General features: G+C 35.6%; 1 protein-coding gene across 1 annotated transcript in view; it reads left to right on the top strand.

The window, feature by feature from the left end:
- TRHDE (thyrotropin releasing hormone degrading enzyme) overlaps positions 1–17,782 on the top strand; it is a 415,986-nt gene that overhangs the window by 301,474 nt on the left and 96,730 nt on the right. The window contains exons 8-9 of the mRNA XM_060164833.1: positions 13,513–13,578; positions 14,246–14,433. Of these exons, the coding sequence (XP_060020816.1) occupies positions 13,513–13,578; positions 14,246–14,433 (254 nt within the window). The remainder of the gene's footprint in view (positions 1–13,512; positions 13,579–14,245; positions 14,434–17,782) is intronic.

Raw genomic sequence — 17,782 nt, 5'->3', positions numbered from 1 at the left:
GATGGAAGCTGAATCATGCTTAATCTAAAATTAAATGACCATAGATAGGCTTTGTTCAATTTCTCCGTGTTTCATTTAAATCACTGTGCAGTTTTAGGTATGGTATAGGTAGAAAGGTTAACTCATCATAATAATTTCTTGTGATCAGTCAATACCATGTGATAATAATACTATCATTGATGATGTTTAGTCATTGGATTTGACCTAATTAACATTTAACTTATTAAAGACCAACTACAAAGCTAAAATTAATGACTACGCTACAGAGAAAAATATTAGTTTTAAGGAAAGATTCCATGGATTTGAGAATCAAGAATACTATCTCTAATAAAAATCAAGTACTTTAAAAAATTAAATAGCAATAGCTATTCGTATTTCTCAATCAGAGAAAATAACTTCTGTTCCTCAATTTCAATGAATTTGTTTGTGTACAGCTACTGATTGAATCCTTATCATTTTGCCTCTGAATTAAATGTTGTTAGTTGACTACTGTGACTATATAGCATTAACTAAAAAGCCTTCATTAGTAATGACATATATCTCTATTTGTTCATCCCACAAGCATTTACCCAGCTTGATGGGAGGCTTTAGAAACTTATTCTTACTGGTTTTCTTTTGCCTGTTAGTTAAGAGCTCAAGATATGTTATTCATTTTAACTCATAGGGTTGATACTATAAAATGATGTTTTTGATATCTTTAAAATGTATTTGTGAAATGATTTGACACATTTGGCTAATGGGTGATATATTCGTATATTGGTATGTGTGTAAATGCATACAGATCAGTGAATTGCACACACTGGGGTATGTATACCTATCTGCAAACACTCTCTCCCTCCTTGTAAACGTTACCATTTGGTTAGATTGCTAGTTCAGAGGCACAATAAACTTGCCTTAGAGGCATTTTTCTCTAACCTACTTAGCTCTTGCATCAGCAGGTTTCTTTCGTTTCCTTTTTTAATTTATTTTTTCTCTTTTTTTATGTTCTCATTTCAGAATGTTCATGTAATAGCCTAGAAGTATATATTTGGCAATGTTGAAAGTTTTGATGCTAAAGAAACCTTCTAGGTTGGGAAGGATTTTTTTCTTTTTTACTCACATTTTCATAATTGCTTGGTGGTTCTAGTATATAGTTCAATAGTAGTATTATGGCATAGATGTACATAATATTTTTAGCTTTTTCCTTGTTGGCAAACATTTAGATTGCTTTCCAATTTTTGTTAAATAAACAACACTGTAACAATTTTTAAATTATAGATTTTCCCATTATAATTTGATTGTCTTTTCATCTATATTTCTCGAAGCATATTATCAATTTTTCTTCTGAAATATTAAGCCAATATATAATGGTAGAAATAAAGTTTGAAAGTTCTCTTTTTATAATACACTAAGCAAACAACATTGTGTCTTATTTTCAAAATAAATTTACTAATTTAATAAGTAAAAAATTGCTATTTCAGTGTATATATTTTTATCACAATTGAGGTTGAAAACTTCCATATATTCTCTTGCATTTCACTCTTATCACTTACTTTTTTATGACATATTTATCCATGTGTTTATCTGTTTAAAAAACTGAAGTTCTACTTTTTTATAACATAACTATTTATAAATATTCAATAGTTATAAAAATAATGAACCATAACATTTATGCAACTTCTTTTCCCTATCATATCTAAATGTCAAAATTATCGTTCTGAAAAACCATATGTTATAAATTAGTGGCTTAAGAGGAGTGCTATAAAGACCTATCCTAAGTTATATATTTAGAACCTATCTTACAAAAGGTTCAAATGTATTCAAAATTCCATGTTGATCTACTTTTGTGTTTCTGTCTATGGAAGAGAAGGCTCTGTGTTAGTATGACACACAAAGAAATGGGGATATCCATGTGTCATCCTGCATCTCATTTCCTTTTGCAATCAGTCTCTCGTATTCATCTTTTCTCTTCTGCTCAAGATCTCTCTCTATGATTATGTTACAGAGCATATAAGAGCAATAAGAGCAATAAGAGCAATAACTCATTTTAGTATTAAAAACTTTTCTTAGTGCTTTGTGCTAATAAACCAAAATTGTGATTTCTCTTGCTGCATCAGCTCTCTTTAGTTTTATATCCATGTTGTTCACCCATCAGATATGTTCAGTTATTCATTTATTCCACACATATTTATTACATAGCCACTCAATGTTAGACACTATGATAAATACCAAGCATTCAGGGCATGCTGCACACAGCAGATATGCCCCCTGATCTCATGAATCATATCACTGGATAAGATTGATACTAAAAAGGAAAAAAGCAAATACAGGCCTATTTACTAAGTGTGATAAATGCTAGGCAGGAAAAAAATCGGATGTTGTGTGATAACATATGGATGGGTGGGTCAGGTAACTTTAGGTTAGGTGTTTAGAAAATCCTTCTTGGGAAGAAGGCATGTGTCTTCAGTTCTGAAGGATGAGAAAGAGGTGGGGGTCTGGGGAGATCATTCCAGAAAGGTGGAAGGGCTTGTGCAAAGGGCGGAGGGAAGGAACTGAGCATTTTCAAGGAAAATAAAGAAACTAGCGTAGATGAGCTCCGTTAGTAGGGGCAAGAGATGAGGGGGGAGATGAGGGCAGGCGCTAATTGTGGGATGCCAAAGTGCACTGTGCTTAAGAGGGTTGGGTTTTATTCTGAGTGCAGTGGGAGGCTATTCAACAGTTTTAAAACTGGGATGTAACATGGCTCTATTTATATTTAAAATAGTTATCTGACTAATTGTAATAATACATTGGAATTGGAGCAATCAGCATACCAAGAGAGGAGGAATCAGGTAATAAAATTAGGAAGATATTTTAATATTCAGGTGAGAGATGATAGAGGCTTAAATAGTTAGATGTACAGAGACATGGATGGATTCAAAATGTTTTTTGAAGGGAGAATGAAGTGGACCTTGGGATAGATTGGGTGAAGACTGGTAGTTGAGAGATGAGGAAGAAAAAGTACCTAGGAATGATTCTGCAGTTTCTGGGTTGAAGGCCTGAGACCAAGCCCTGAAGGGCTGTAGCAGTTGGAGGTTGAAGGAAGAGGAGGGGGCTGGTAAAAGAGGCTGAGGTGGAATAAATAGTAAGAGAGGCAGGCAGAACACCAAGGGTATGGTGTTACTCGTGTCAAGAAAAAAGCCTATTTCAATAAAAAGAAAGTGACCAAGGAGGTTAAATGCAACCAAGGAGGTTAAATGCAGCCAAGGGGTAGAGCAGAATAAAGACTAAAAAGTGTTCCTTTTGGCAGTTTGCAACTTAATGACTTTAGTGGAATAGGTTAAAGAGTGTCATACAGAGTGAAGTAAGTCAGAAAGAGAAAAACAAATGTATATTAACGCATATATGTGGAATCTAGAAAAATGGTATAGATGATCTTATTTGCAAAGCAGAAATAGAGACATAGACGTAGAGAACAAATGTATGGATACCAAGGGGGAAGAGGGAGTCTGGAGGAATTGGGAGATTGGGATTGACACATATACACTATTGATACTTTGTGTAAAATAGATAACTAATGAGAACATAATGTATAGCTCAGGGAACTCTACTTAATGCCCTGTGGGGACCTAAATGGGAAGGAAATCCAAAAAGGAGGGGGTATATGTATATGTATAGCTGATTCATTTTGCTGTACAGTAGAAACTAACACACATTGCAAAGCAACTATACCCCAATAAAAATTAATCCAAAAAGAAAAGAGAGGATGGGAAATACCTAAGTAGAGATAGTGTATGTAGGATAAAATTTTTTAAATTTGCCAAGGAAGGAGATCAGAAAAACAGGGTAGGTAGGTAGAGGAGGATAAGGGCTAAGGAAAGTTTCTGTTTTGTTTTTTAAAGATGGGAGACAGTTGTACTCATTTTAGACTGTTAGAGAAGGAGTCAGGACAGAAGAGTTTGATAATGTTGCAGAAGAAAGAGACAACTGGGATTTTGGTTCTTGAGACAGTAAAAAGACTGGTCTTTTATAGGAGAGACCCTTCCAGTAAATTTGGCAATTGGAAAATAAAGGAGTTCATTTTCTGATGAATTCTTTTTTAAAAATTAATTAATTAATTATTTATGCCACACTTTGAGGCTTGTGGGATCCTAGTTCCCTTACCAGGGATCAAACCTGAGGCCACGGCAGTGAAAACACCGCATCCTAACCACTAGACCGCCAGGGAATTCCAAATTCTATGTTTTTAGTGTTATCTGAGGCAAGGTCAATAGCTGAAAGTGAGGTAATGCTGTCCAGTAGACAGATTTGAAGACTGAGGATTGGGAAGAATAGGAAGGCACGGCTGCCTGGTTTTATTGAGTGCCTATTTGAGTTTGGTGCTTATGAATTTATAAGAAAGCACAGGGACTTTCCTGGTGCTGCAGTGGTTAAGAATCCGCCTGCCAATGCAGGAGACACGGATTCGAGCCCTGGTCCCGGAAGATCCCACATGCCGTGGAGCAACTAAGCCCATGCACCACAACTACTGAGCCTGTGCTCTACAGCCCTCAAGCCATAGCTACTGAAGCCCATGTGCCTAGAGCCCGTGCTCTGCAACAAGAGAAGCCACCTCAATGAGAAGCCCACGCCCTGCAACGAAGAGTAGCCTCAGCTCGCCGAAACTAGAGAATGCCTGTGGGGAGCAACGAAGACCCAACGCAGCCAAAAATAAATAAATACTGTGAACCAGTTTTTATTAAAAAAAAAAAAAGAAAAAGAAAGCACAACTGCTCAATTGCCTTATTTTTTCCTGTGATGCTCAGCTGTATGGGTACAGGTTTGAAGAAGGCAAATACTTGAATTTATCCAGGAATGGGATATTTGCCAGCTAGCCTAATTGAAAAACAGAGCTGCAAAGGAGATGAGGCTGTTTGTTAGGAATTAAGATAAACTATGAAATAGAGGCTGGATAACCAGGGAAACAAAAACAGGAAGGATCTGATAGACAAATACCCATCATTAATAATGTTAACAGTAAATAACATATTAGTAAGTGTATATTATTTTAACACTGAATAAAAGAAATCCCCCATGCTTCTGAGCATATGGGAAATTTAATCTGTCCTTATGGAATTCCCCTTATGTTATGCCCATTAATAGGAGAATGTTCCAGGGAACTTTATCAGGCCAGAACATACAGCGAAGAACCGTCTGTTCTCATCCACACTGATAGTCAGTCGTATTAGTTTCAGGAAAGAAGTGAGATAGTGCATGCTGCTCGAACGTTCGGTATGTATCTTGCCCAAGCCTAGCCTTTCTGGTCACCTGGAGGTTAGTGTCTTTGCTGCTTTAGTGCTCCCTTAGGTATGGCTATTTTGTGCTGAGGAACCTAACTAGTGCCCCCATTTCATGGGCCCCTCCCCCCATTAGTGGTCTTGTTACCTCAGTAGACCTCTGCGAAAAACAGAGTTCTAGACCTCACGGTCTCTTTCTTTCTCCAGACTTGGATAAGGGAAGGTTTCTAAGCTTTTCTCAAGTCTAAAGAAGCTTTGACCTCAAATTTTTTTCTTGCAATTTTACTTTTTAAAATTAAAAAAAAAATGTCCTCTGGGCACTTTCCTCCTACAAGTTAGTCCACTTAATCTCCTTGGGCCTCCAGAACATTTTGACTTCTCTTGGAGGTAGCGTTGAAGAAGAAGATGTTGACTCTAGATTTTTTTCCCTTGAGCTTGATCTTAAAGTAACTAAAGTTTCTTGGGTTCTTTGTGTGGCAGGCTTTTTTCTTCCTAAGTGCTTTACTTGTTTTATGTCATTTTCTATGCACACTGTTCTCAAGTAAGTGCTGTATTATCTACTTTTTCCAGTTGAAGAAATTAAGGTTTAGAGAAAATAGATATCTTACCCAAGATCACATGGCTGGTAAGGATTGGCCTGAATTCTTAGTTTTTCTGAATATGCACACTACCTCTTTCTCAACTGAGTTTCATTTTCTTCTCAGTGAGTGACCAGCACCGGGGGCTGAGTGAGAGAACTCCATGTACATGGCCTGCAGTCAGTGGGTATCTTGATTTACAAAAGGCAGTATATTCTTACCGGCCAGGATATACTTCATCTGTTTTGTGAGCTTGCTGTGGTCCAAACCCTTTACCAGGGCATTCAGAAAAAGCAATTCACAGACTTCAGTTTTACCAATAGATTCATTTTATGTCTCAGTAATATTTCAAGCTAGCAGCAGAAGTGAGAGGTGGGGATATTTTAGTACCCCAGAACACCCCTATCGACTTAACATTCACGCCATTTTGCTGACAGGTGTAGGACCCTGTCAGGTGGTTCTGGGATGGAGTACAAATTCAACAGTGGCAATACTGCGCCTCTGGTGATGCTGCTGCATGTTGGGGCATTGATGGTATGATCTATAATTGCTAAATAAAAGATAGGCGAAAACAGAACTGAAGTGAGAATACGCCATTGTCTGTAATTTCAGGCAAACAGGCAAAACAATCTTTCATGGGCTAGCAGGTTGTTTTGATTTAAAATTTTCTGGCATATTTCACAGCCCTTTAAGAGACTATACTGATTTTACAAAATTTACACTCATTACGTGGAGTAATGGATTTTTAAAACATGTGAAATGCCCTTTTGTTCCTATGGAAATATCTGAATATTCCTATATCTAAGTAAGCAACTTCTGAAAGTAAATTTAAGTTAAACACACATTTAAAAAATCAAAATCAAAATGGCCTGCAAGCAATGATATAACTGACTTTTCAACTATTATCATCGTAGCTATTCAAACAACTTTCCTTCCTGAATTCCACCTCTTTTTGTTGTATCCTGTGGTCAGAAACTGCTGTACCTCAGAATGTTTGATAATGGTTTCTGTTTTACAGGATTTCCTCCTTGGAAACTTGTTATAATTTAATAATAAAAATTTAATAATTATTTATTCCTTTTATCCTTGGTTCTTATCTAGTAGAATTAAAACGTAAACATTCTTTTATTTTGCATAGTGCTTTTTCAGTACTTGGCTACTTGTTTTTACTTAATTTAATAATCTCCAACCAGTATTCAGGCATTAACAAAAATAATATTTTGACCTATAGCCTAGATTTCTTGTGTTTTAGTTGGTCATCTGTCACTGTTTTAGTCTTTTACTTCTGTTTCTCAAGGTCAGGGAACGTAGAAACATCCTCTGAAATGCGTGGCCAGGCTTCAGATGGGTTTTATCCAGCCCTTGTGTGACATTGCTGTGATCTGGCAGCTTTTAATCTGCTTTTGTTGTTGTCCATGGATCCCTTTAAGATCACTTTACCCTAATAATGCCCACACTTACAAATACTTAATTCTAGACCTTATGGTTCCCAATTTAAAAGCCTCTGCTCTAGGAGCTTTGCTTAAAACACAAGCTTTGCAGAGTTTTATTTTTTATTCTTGTCGGTCTCTGTGCACTCCTCTCTGTGGAACTTTTGTATCTTTTTTCCCGACCTTCTTATCTGCCTCTTTTTTTTTAAAGTATCCACCTCTTCCCTCCATACCTAATAATATAAAAGCCCAGTTGATTTACTAATTTACTAAGATTTACTAAGAACTGGGTGTTCTTTGTTTTACGTTTTGCATAAGTCCTGAGAGATTGTTTCTATTTTTCTTGCTGAGGAGACCAAGAAAATGTAAGACATCTTTGTTTTGTATCACCCATTAGTGTTGTACCAGTCAGGATTTTGGGTTGCAAGCAACAGAAAGAAACTGACTAAATTAAGCAAAAAGGAATTTTTTGGAAGGGTGTAGGGCAGTGCTTGGAATCATTGGGAAGTGTGGAGAATCAGGCTTACAAAACAGATAATAGGAACTAAAGGAGACTCAGAAATGAAGCAACCTAGCCAAGGTCATGTCATAGTACTGGCTGGTTCCGTTGCTGCCATTAGCATGGCTGTATCTGGACCCTCAGTGTCACCATTACAGGGAATGTAATTTCAGTGATTGCTGCTCCTTTGCATTGATCCTGTAGGATTAACAGTCCTGGGATGAAGTATCCACTTGTGTCCATGTTTTAGCTGATGGAGAGTGGAGAGGATTTAGAATTTTGTCCCTTCCATTTCAAGTGAGAGAGCCCTCACTTTCCTCTAAGATTCCATGATGGGGTATCACCCTCATATAAAAGTGGTGTTTAAATACCAGAAAGCCAAAAGAATGACAAATGCCCAGTACAAATATTTTGAGGTACAATTATTCTTAATAGAAAGGAACAACATTTTAAACCCTTGCTTCAAACTTCTTGTCACATAGTCAGAAAAATCAGTGCTCGATTTACCTGGCGTTTCCCAGACTATTCTTGCAAGTAGAAAGGATCCTGCTTCCCAGGGTCACTGAGGCCTGGACTTGCATCCCTTGTCTCGTTGGAGAAAACACTGTTGGTGGTCTACCCATAAGCTAGTCTCCTTTCTTATAAACCAAATTTTGATTTTGATTGGATTCTCATCCTCATCTATATAATCATATACTTCATAGGACTGGATCCTGACTTGTGCGATCCCCCCCCAAAATTTCACTAACGGATTTTGTTTTGAGCACATGATAGAATTCGGCTAAACGGGAAACGTGGGGAGTTTGATGTGGGATTTGAGAGAGAGTTTTTCTGATTCTTAAACAGAGATTCTCAGGAAAAAATTCCATATTTTCCTCTGTGATGTTACATCTGAATGCGTGGGATTGCTACAGCCATCTAGCCCCAAATGTGAGGAGAAAGCCAAAACTTAGGTAAAGATGGGGCCAAAAGAATTCCATAGGAAAAGAGCTGCGGCTCTATCTTACCTTCTTATGGTAGGAAAGAATAAATCTTGTTATTAAAAAAGTCATCCCAGTGTGGACTTTTTGTTATTTGCAGCTGAACACATACAAGCCAGTCCATACCTCTTTGATTTTTATCAAACTGTCCCTCCGTGTCCTGAGGAATAAACCATTTATATGGTTGATCCTCTGTTTCAACATGCTGAAGGGCTCGTTAATAGTAGAGCAAGTATTCCATAATTATTTCCACATAAATCTTAAAAGATAATAGTGCTTTACTTCCTCAGCTCACTTTTTACTTTTCCCCTTGTCTTTATTAGTCCCATTGGCTTTTATATATAAAATGTTATGAACCGTGTCACTTGTTAGCAAAGAAAGTTAAACAAAAAACGGTCTCATACCCAATAGTTTACAGTCTTTTGATGACATCAGGGCCAGTTGCATATATCGTTGCAAGTTATATATCTGACAAATACTCACTGAAATAATAAATTAAGTATTTAGTGTTTAAATATGACATTTAGGGGGAACATGATAGGTACAAGAAATCTCTCTTTACTGCATTGTCAGCTGTCAGCAGAAAGGCATATTGCATAAGGAAAGTCAGAAATCACACAAATATATTGAGCATCTACTGGGTACCAGGCTGGGCACATAGATGCTGGTTAAATAGTGGTAAACAGGAATCACAGGGTCCTCACTCTCATGGAGTTTACAGACTATGTGGGCAGTCAAACTAGTAAACAGGCAATTATAACAGTGTGATAATTGCTCTTATATGGTGAAGCATGTAAGAATATAAGAGGGGTGCTTAACTCAGAATTAGGAAGGGGGTGAGAATGGGCAAGAAAGGATTCCCGAAGGACATGCAAACTTGAGTCCTGGAGATTGAATTGAATTTAAATGGGCAAAGGAGAAAAGAGTGTGTAGAGAACTGCTTGTGCAGGGAACTAGAAAAGGGAGAAAATAAGCATTAGACATCTGCAAGAAAGGTGAAAATGGTTAAGTTGAGGCAGGGGGCCAACAAAGTAATGGATGAGATTGGAGAGGTACAAAGGGACCAGACTATGAGGGACACCTTTAAGTTACATTGAGGTATGTTTGGACTATATTCTGAAGGCAGCAGGGATTCATAGGTATATTTGATGAAAATTATTCATGCATGACTGCGTGAAAGAGATTAGATTTGAAAGGGACAAAGCAGAAGTAGTAGCAGTAGTAGTCATCTGGGCAAAATACTGTAGAGTGGCTGTCAAACAGCTAAAAGGAAGGGGGAATATTAGGGGCTGTTTAGGATGTGCATCATTACCTGAATGTGGTGGAAAGGGAGAGAAAGGCATCAAAGATGACTCCTTGGTTGAGGTGGATGGAAGAGTCATCCCTGGGGAAGGGCTCCCAAAAGGAGCTGATATAGAGGAGGACATGAGTTCAGCTTTGAACATGACTCTTAGTCACCTGTGTGTCATCTCATAGATACCGGATTTGGGTCAGCAGTTGTGTGCACAGATATGGGGTTTGGACATGGGCTGGAGTCTCTGAGTTCCAGTGTTTTGATTTATTAAGTGTTGATGATAACATCTAACTCATAAATGTCATCTTGGGATTGAATGAAATAAAATATAAAGCAACTTAGTGCTAAAAGGGAGGCAAATATTGTTTTCATCATTACTGATGCTTTTGCTTTTGTTACTCAGTTTTCCAACCTGTAACCTGAAATGATTAATAAGATTCTGGCAGCTACTGTCTATTGAATAGACATTACTGTGTTAAGCACTCTTCGCTTTTTAACACTGTACAGATATTAAATCATTTATTTCTCAGAAAAATTCTATGCAGCAGGTACTTTTATTATCCTTATTTTCTAGATGTGAAGACAGGTACAAAGAGGTTAAGTGATTTGCCAGAGATCATACAACTAGGGACTGTTGGAATATGGATTTGAACAAAGACAGTGAGACTCCCACTCCTGCACTTTATGTATCAGAATATACTTTTGCTTAACATGCTTTTAACTTTTTTAAAAATAAATTTATTTATTTATTTATTTGGCTGCACTGGGTCTTCGTTGCTGTGCGCAGGCTTTCTCTAATTGCGGTGAGCAGGGACTACTCTTTGTTGCGGTGCATGGGCTTATCGTGGTGGCTTTTTTTGTTGCGGAGCACAGGCTCTAGGTGTGCAGGCTTTAGTAGTTGTGGCACGCAGGCTCAGTAGTTGTGGCGCACTGGATTAGTTGCTCCGCGGCATGTGGGATGTTCCCGGACCAGGGCTTGAACCCGTGTCCCCTGCATCGGCAGGCGATTCTTAACCACAGCGCCACCAGGGAAGTCCCTGCTTTTAACTTTTAATCAGTTTATATTGTTGGTTATGTTCCTTAAGAATATTCTAGTGGTCATCTTTGTTTTACTCTTTTCAACAACTCTACTGTTTCTGAAATTCTCTGTATAGAGAACCCACAATTCTCTTTCCAGTGTTAATATTAAATCATTCTTCTACTTTATATTATGTCAAATCTACTGCTGATTGACTTTCATACATATAAATATACATTTTCATTTCAGGTTCATAACTCCAGCCATGTCCATATTCATTGACTTGTAGGTTTGACCAGAACTTAAAATCTTCTTATTCAATATCATACCAAATATTTGATTCATCTTATCAAGTGGTTATTGTACCAAGACTTCCCCAGTTTCCGTCATAGAAACCTTCCTACACAAATCGCATCTCAGTATTTCTAGTTATTCTCAGTAAACTTCTCTCCACCACTGTTGCTCCAGCACCTGGTGAGCTGCCTGGCACATGCAAAGTGCACCAAACATTTTGTGGAATGGGCAAATAAATAAATGATTGATCATCAAAAAACCACACTCACTACTCTTTTAAGTGGTTTTGTAATTCTACAAAGACAAAGCAAAATTTCCTCAATTCAAAATATGACTATATTTGTGCAAGAGGAAGGTTAAAATAACTAAGGAAAACATTTGAGTTTTATAACAGAGAAAAGAAGTGACATAATGCAGGATTCCAGTAACACCCGAAAACTGGGGCTGCTGGGAGTCCAAGAAGGCATGTGATCTGCCCTGAATACTGAGGCAGACAAGTTGGAGCGCCTTCCTAAACTTGGATAATTGCCATTTCAGCCTGCTTGAAATGTAAATTTGAACTTTATTCTGAATTGGGGAGGGAACCAAGAGCTCAAGTTGATGATCAGTATTGGGCCAAGGTCAACTCATATCATGAACCGTTGGATTTTTATGATCTGTGTGTGAAGAGAAACCTGTAGTTATGTATTGGACCTTTCAAGGTCTATGTAGTATTCCTTTGTTCCCTCTTTTTGATTATCCTAGCAGCACTATACATAAACAGAATCCAATAATAAATAGTTCTAATGTTAAAACTTTATTATTATGGCATTATTATTATTTATTTAAAATAAAATTTATGTTTCATAATTCCTATTTTCCCCAAATTTATTCACTTAAGTGATAAACAAGCATAAAAAATAATTCTGACAACTGAATCTGAAATAGCTGATTTAAATCCTGGTCCTTGAGTTCTAATTGAAAATGCCTCATGTGGCATGTTCAAAGGCAAGGTTAGGATTCAGATTGGTCATTCAGGCTTGTATTTTTTCAGTAAAGTTATTCCTAACACCTGATGACGACGATGAATTTGTGGTTGCTAAGTTAGTGTTGAGTACTGCATCTCTAGCAGTCTGATTAAGTGGGAGTTGCCATTTGCTGTGCTGTGAGTTAGCAAGAAAGCTGAATCTGTCACAGGTGCTACAATTTGTATTTCAGAAAATTTGCTTCCCCAACTTTAATTATCCCCAAAGTACTCCACTCTACATAAAGTACTGAAAGGAGTCAGCAAAATTTTTCCAGTTTTAGTACTATGATGTAAGTTAAGATTTTGTCTACTACCTAGGTGTTGCAGAGATAATGGAATTTCAGATGAAGGAGGGGACACTGTTTCATAATATAAAACACCGTTTTCTATTGATTTTTCCACTTTGGAATCAGAAAAAAAAAAATGCCAAGTAGCCATAACTAAATAACACATTCACAGTGACATAAACCATGCTTCTTAGAAGGGAACAGACATGAATCAGAAAGTGTGTACATTAAACTACTAATGATTGAAAATGAGAATTGTGAAGTCCTAAGCTCAAAAATATTAAATAAACTTAGGATTGACCTTTTCTTATCAAATATTAATATGTGTTTCAAACTCATGGAAATATGTATATATCATTTTTGTATTAGGCAGCCTGTCCTTTGCAGAGAGACAGGGAACTGGACAAGTTGTGGAGATAGTCATCACCTTTTTGGCAAAACAATCCCTCTTCACATCAGTATATATCAGTCAGGTTGTTTTTTTCCTTTTTCCATAAAACAAGATATTTTTTTCAACACTTCAATATGAAAGCCTGATGAGAAAGTTTCCCCTAAATATTTCATTGCAGAGGTAGTTTTTTCAAAATTCCCTGAGTTTGACTTGCTAAATTAGAGAAAGATCTTTGACCCTGGAAATCCATAAGAAGTGATTATGGCTATGAAAATAAATTTTAAGAGATTAGTATTATTTGATGATTTAATTAAGAAATATGCTGTAGTTCAATCTCTTTGGAATATTTTAAAATGAGATTATTCACCTTATTTGCACGTCTTTATCTTGTGTTAAGGCAGTTCCAACAAATGGAAATGGTTAACCGAATTGAGAAATAAATGTGTTTACTGGAAATTGCTTAGCCTTTGAATTGTAATTACAATTTTATATTCTTTGTAGGATTACTTAACTATTCATAAGTATGGCAATGCAGCCAGAAATGATCTCTGGAATACACTATCAGAGGTAAAGTATAGGAAGCTTGAAAGCCAAAGCCTCTTCTTGAATATTTGAATTGAGTTTATAAAACATTCATAACTTTTATTGACACTGATGGTTTGTTTTTACTTTTTGTATTTCCCTTTTCTTGATATTGCTTTCTTGTTTTATATTTGATGTATTATATTATAAGGATAATGAGGTTTAAAATTAATTCAGCTACAATGGTAGTTAAAGATACCTTGCCTACTTTCAAACATGATAATACTTCTGAAATATCATTTTAATAGGGTGTCAGATATTCATGTTTGAGTGAAATATAGATGGTAAAGAACTTTTTCTCTATAAGTGAATAGCAAGTATTTAAGTTTAATACTAGACATACTGGGGGTGCTTAAAGATGCTGCAAGTAAGTACTTGCTTTAACAATAAAATATATTTCATCTTCCATTAGGTAAAAACTTTAGTGTTAATAAAGTTTTTATTTCTATGTATATATATATATATATATATATGCATGAAGCTTAAGCTAAGGCAAGAAAATTAATTTTACTAACACATTATATTAGTTTCACCAATTTTAAATGTTTTCATACTTAAGTAAATCATAAAAGTAAACATGAAAATGGTTTAATGTTAATTATGTTTATAGTTTATGTTTATAAAATTAATTTATACAATTTTGGTTATAAAGGCTTTAAAAAGGAATGGAAAGTATGTAAATATACAAGAAGTAATGGATCAGTGGACACTCCAGATGGGTTATCCTGTTATCACCATCTTGGGAAATACAACAGCAGAAAATAGAATAATAATTACCCAGCAACATTTTATTTATGACATCAGTGCTAAAACTAAAGCACATGAACCTCAAAATAACAGGTACAACTCTGTTGTTTATGTGAAAAAATTGCTTTTGTTTTTTATGTTTCACTTTGTATTTTAACATTTTAAAAAGAATTGATAACAGAATTATGAAAAGTACTCGAAATATAGTTTTCATTTCTTTATTTACATATGGTATTTTCATTTTGAACCCTCTTTTACTCCCATTTCCAGATATTTTAACTATCAAGGTGGCAGCATGCTAAAGTTATTTTGTTTAAGAAGACAGGATTTAAATTATCATGGTCATTTAACACAATAATGTGTAATTTTTTTTTTTTTTACTTTTCCCTGTAAATGTTTGTTGAATTAAATTTAAGAAAGTTAAAATACTTTGAAGTGGATTAAATGGTATTGAGAAAACCAAGATTTGTAGAATAGACAAGAACAGAAACTAACAATCCAGAAAGACTAGTTAAACAAAAACCCACAACCAGACTAAATAGTGTCTGAGCCAGAGGAACTCAAACTAGATCCATTTAAAATGGTCTAAGTATCAATGCCACTTAGTATCAAAATACATTCTCTTCCCTCACTTTTAGTGTTTAAAAACCATTAACACAACATACATAGAATTTGACTTGTTGTTACTTTAACTTTCATTTGAAATTCTTATTTCATTACTGAAAATTCAGCATGTAGTGTTCATGTTTTCCCACTCTTTTGTGCTTTATTAAAGCGGAGCCAAGGAAAGATAGAACTTAAATCATTTCATTTTATTTTTTTCTAAGATATCCGGATAAGAGGTTGGGAGCGGGACAGGGAGGGTTGGAGGTCAAAATTGATAAATAAAATGAGGTGTTGGGATTAGACTGGTCATGCTGTCTCCCATTTGGAATATTAGGAATCTGATTTTATCATCCATCAGTATCTAGGATATGTGAAACATGCATTAAGCTTCCTTTGTTATCTCTAAGACAGGGTCCAGGTAGAAGTGACTGAGAAATTCATGAATGTTTTCTGGTGACTAAATTGGGAACCCACTTAAGAAAGTATTGTCTTAAGTCTCCTGCTCATTATATACACTGTCCTTCAGCAGACTGCCCTTGTAATCTAACTGTTTGCACCTGTGGAATACAGGGTATTATCCTGCCACACTGTCAGGATCTGACTGGGTCAACCCTTCACCCAGCCTGGATTCCTTACAGCTGCCAAGCACTACTTCTGGTCAACCACCGTCTGGCCCCATGTGAAACCTGCTTAGGCATCAACCCTGGCCTTGTCGGGAAGTACATAAAAACTACTTGACTGTGGCAAAGTTAGATTCAGGCCTTGCCTTTGAGAATGATCATTCTTACACAAGCATCACTGATGCAGAAAAACATAAAGGACATGCAGATGACAGAACAAATTTTGAACAAAAATACTCTGTCAACCTATAATATGAGCCAGATGTATCGGCTGCAAGTCTTACTCTTTAAAGGAAGACTTTCTCCCAGGCTGTATAGGTATATATACCTATACAAAGCTTTTACAGGGCTTTACTTTTGCTGCAGTTATAAAATCATATGAATGGTTTTGAACGCTGAGAACTTGGCATAGAAAATATTGAGTGAGATAATGCATGGCATTCCATCAGTCTCAAAATTTATTTTATATCTATTTTGAAATAATAAAGTTTGCAGTTGAAATTTTAGTATTCAGTTTTGTATTATTGATAATTTAATTCACTATAACATTGTGGTCAAAGCTTCAATACCAATTCTATCTGCCCTTTGTCTGTAACCTTCTTAGATCTTTATCATATACTGCAAATAGTTAATGCAGTAAAACGTAGTGCCCATTTACACCAGGAAACCCATGAATTGTGGATATTTTCTGTGACTGTATAATCAATTCTTTGTCTTCAATTTTGTAGAGGACACTGGAATATCACTACAACATGCCTAGAACATTTTAAATGTATATAGTAATCATATTTTTCATATGTGGTAGCTATATTACAGCATAGAAAGGAAAGATCTTTATATTATAATTGCATAAAGTTAGTTGATATGTGAAATTGAGTAAAATATTTGCTAGCATTTTGGTATTTGGGAAATTGTGAATTTGTGTAGCTTTTTTTTCTTTATAAAGTTAATACATTGTAATGTTCAGTAATGTCTCCTATACATATTGAGCTTCTTGGAGTCCTGTGCTACAGAGAATTATATTTATCTCCTTTTATTTTGGGTCCGATGATGGCAACCTTGGAACCATTTTTCATGGCATGTACATTAATGCTTCACTAATATTGGTACCATTTTTAAAAAAGTTTTTTCACTCCAGCTAAAATAAGCACCTACGCTTTTCTGCCTTAACATAATCATTAGAATAAACATTGCTTTATTATAAAAATGTGACCTACGATGAAGAGAGGTAGTCCCAGGGACTGTTAAATAAAAAATATCTTGAGAGTCTTTTGAAGTGCATTGTTTTTGTTTTTTTCTTCTTAAAATTAGATGACTAAAATTCAAGTTAAACTTAAGGGGCTGGGGCACAATTTAATTTCACAGGTTCTTTTTTCTAGTTTCTTTTTTAACAAAACTCACTGCATTTTTGGATGTTTTTACAGCACACCACACAGAGCTTTTAACCCACAATGTTTAGGGTCTTCTAACCTTTTAAGTTGTAATCATAAAGCAACATAATTGCCATGCCTTCTTTGATCTTAAAAATGAAATTGGTGGAAAGATCAAATATGTGTTGTTTGGAAAGTTAAGGAAAATAACTTGTATAGTACTGATAGTATAGCAATTCAGAAATAATATAAACTTCAGATGTGCTTGGTGATTTGTAATTTTTACTTTGTCTTTGTGACAATGTATAGATTTTGTGTATACATACATGCACACACATACACACAGACACACACACACAGAATAGAGGCCAAAAACATTCTTAGGAAAAATATAGAGGGTATTTTAAAAGTTTTACAAAATGCCCCAATGTTTGTATCACAATACCTTAAAGTTAACTTCTTTTTTTGCATCTGAACATTGCTATACAGTACAGTGTCTGCCATTGAGGAAGTTTCTTGTATGTGGAATTGTCTGTAAGCAACAATGCAGGTATTGATATGAATCTCTCCTTCTTGACTTTAGAGACTTTTGCTAAAACTCAGAATCAAAACATATCAATTTTTATTGTAATTTCTAGTTTCATTATTTAGAATGATACAGTTTAAATAAATGTAAAATTATAAGTATGTTTATATTAGGGGCATATATGACAGATTTGGAGATGTCCTCCCCCATCAAAAGACATATTCTATTTTTAGCTACATAGCCCCAGACATGTTCCCTGAAAAATTCTCAATTCTCCATTAATTCCCATAGTTACTGAGCTCATAGAGTATTCTTATAGT

Source organism: Lagenorhynchus albirostris, chromosome 11 (genome assembly GCF_949774975.1).
Source record: "Lagenorhynchus albirostris chromosome 11, mLagAlb1.1, whole genome shotgun sequence".
NCBI lineage: Eukaryota > Metazoa > Chordata > Mammalia > Artiodactyla > Delphinidae > Lagenorhynchus > Lagenorhynchus albirostris.
Note: the sequence above shows the minus strand (reverse complement) of the source record. Positions and strands in the feature narration are given on the sequence as shown.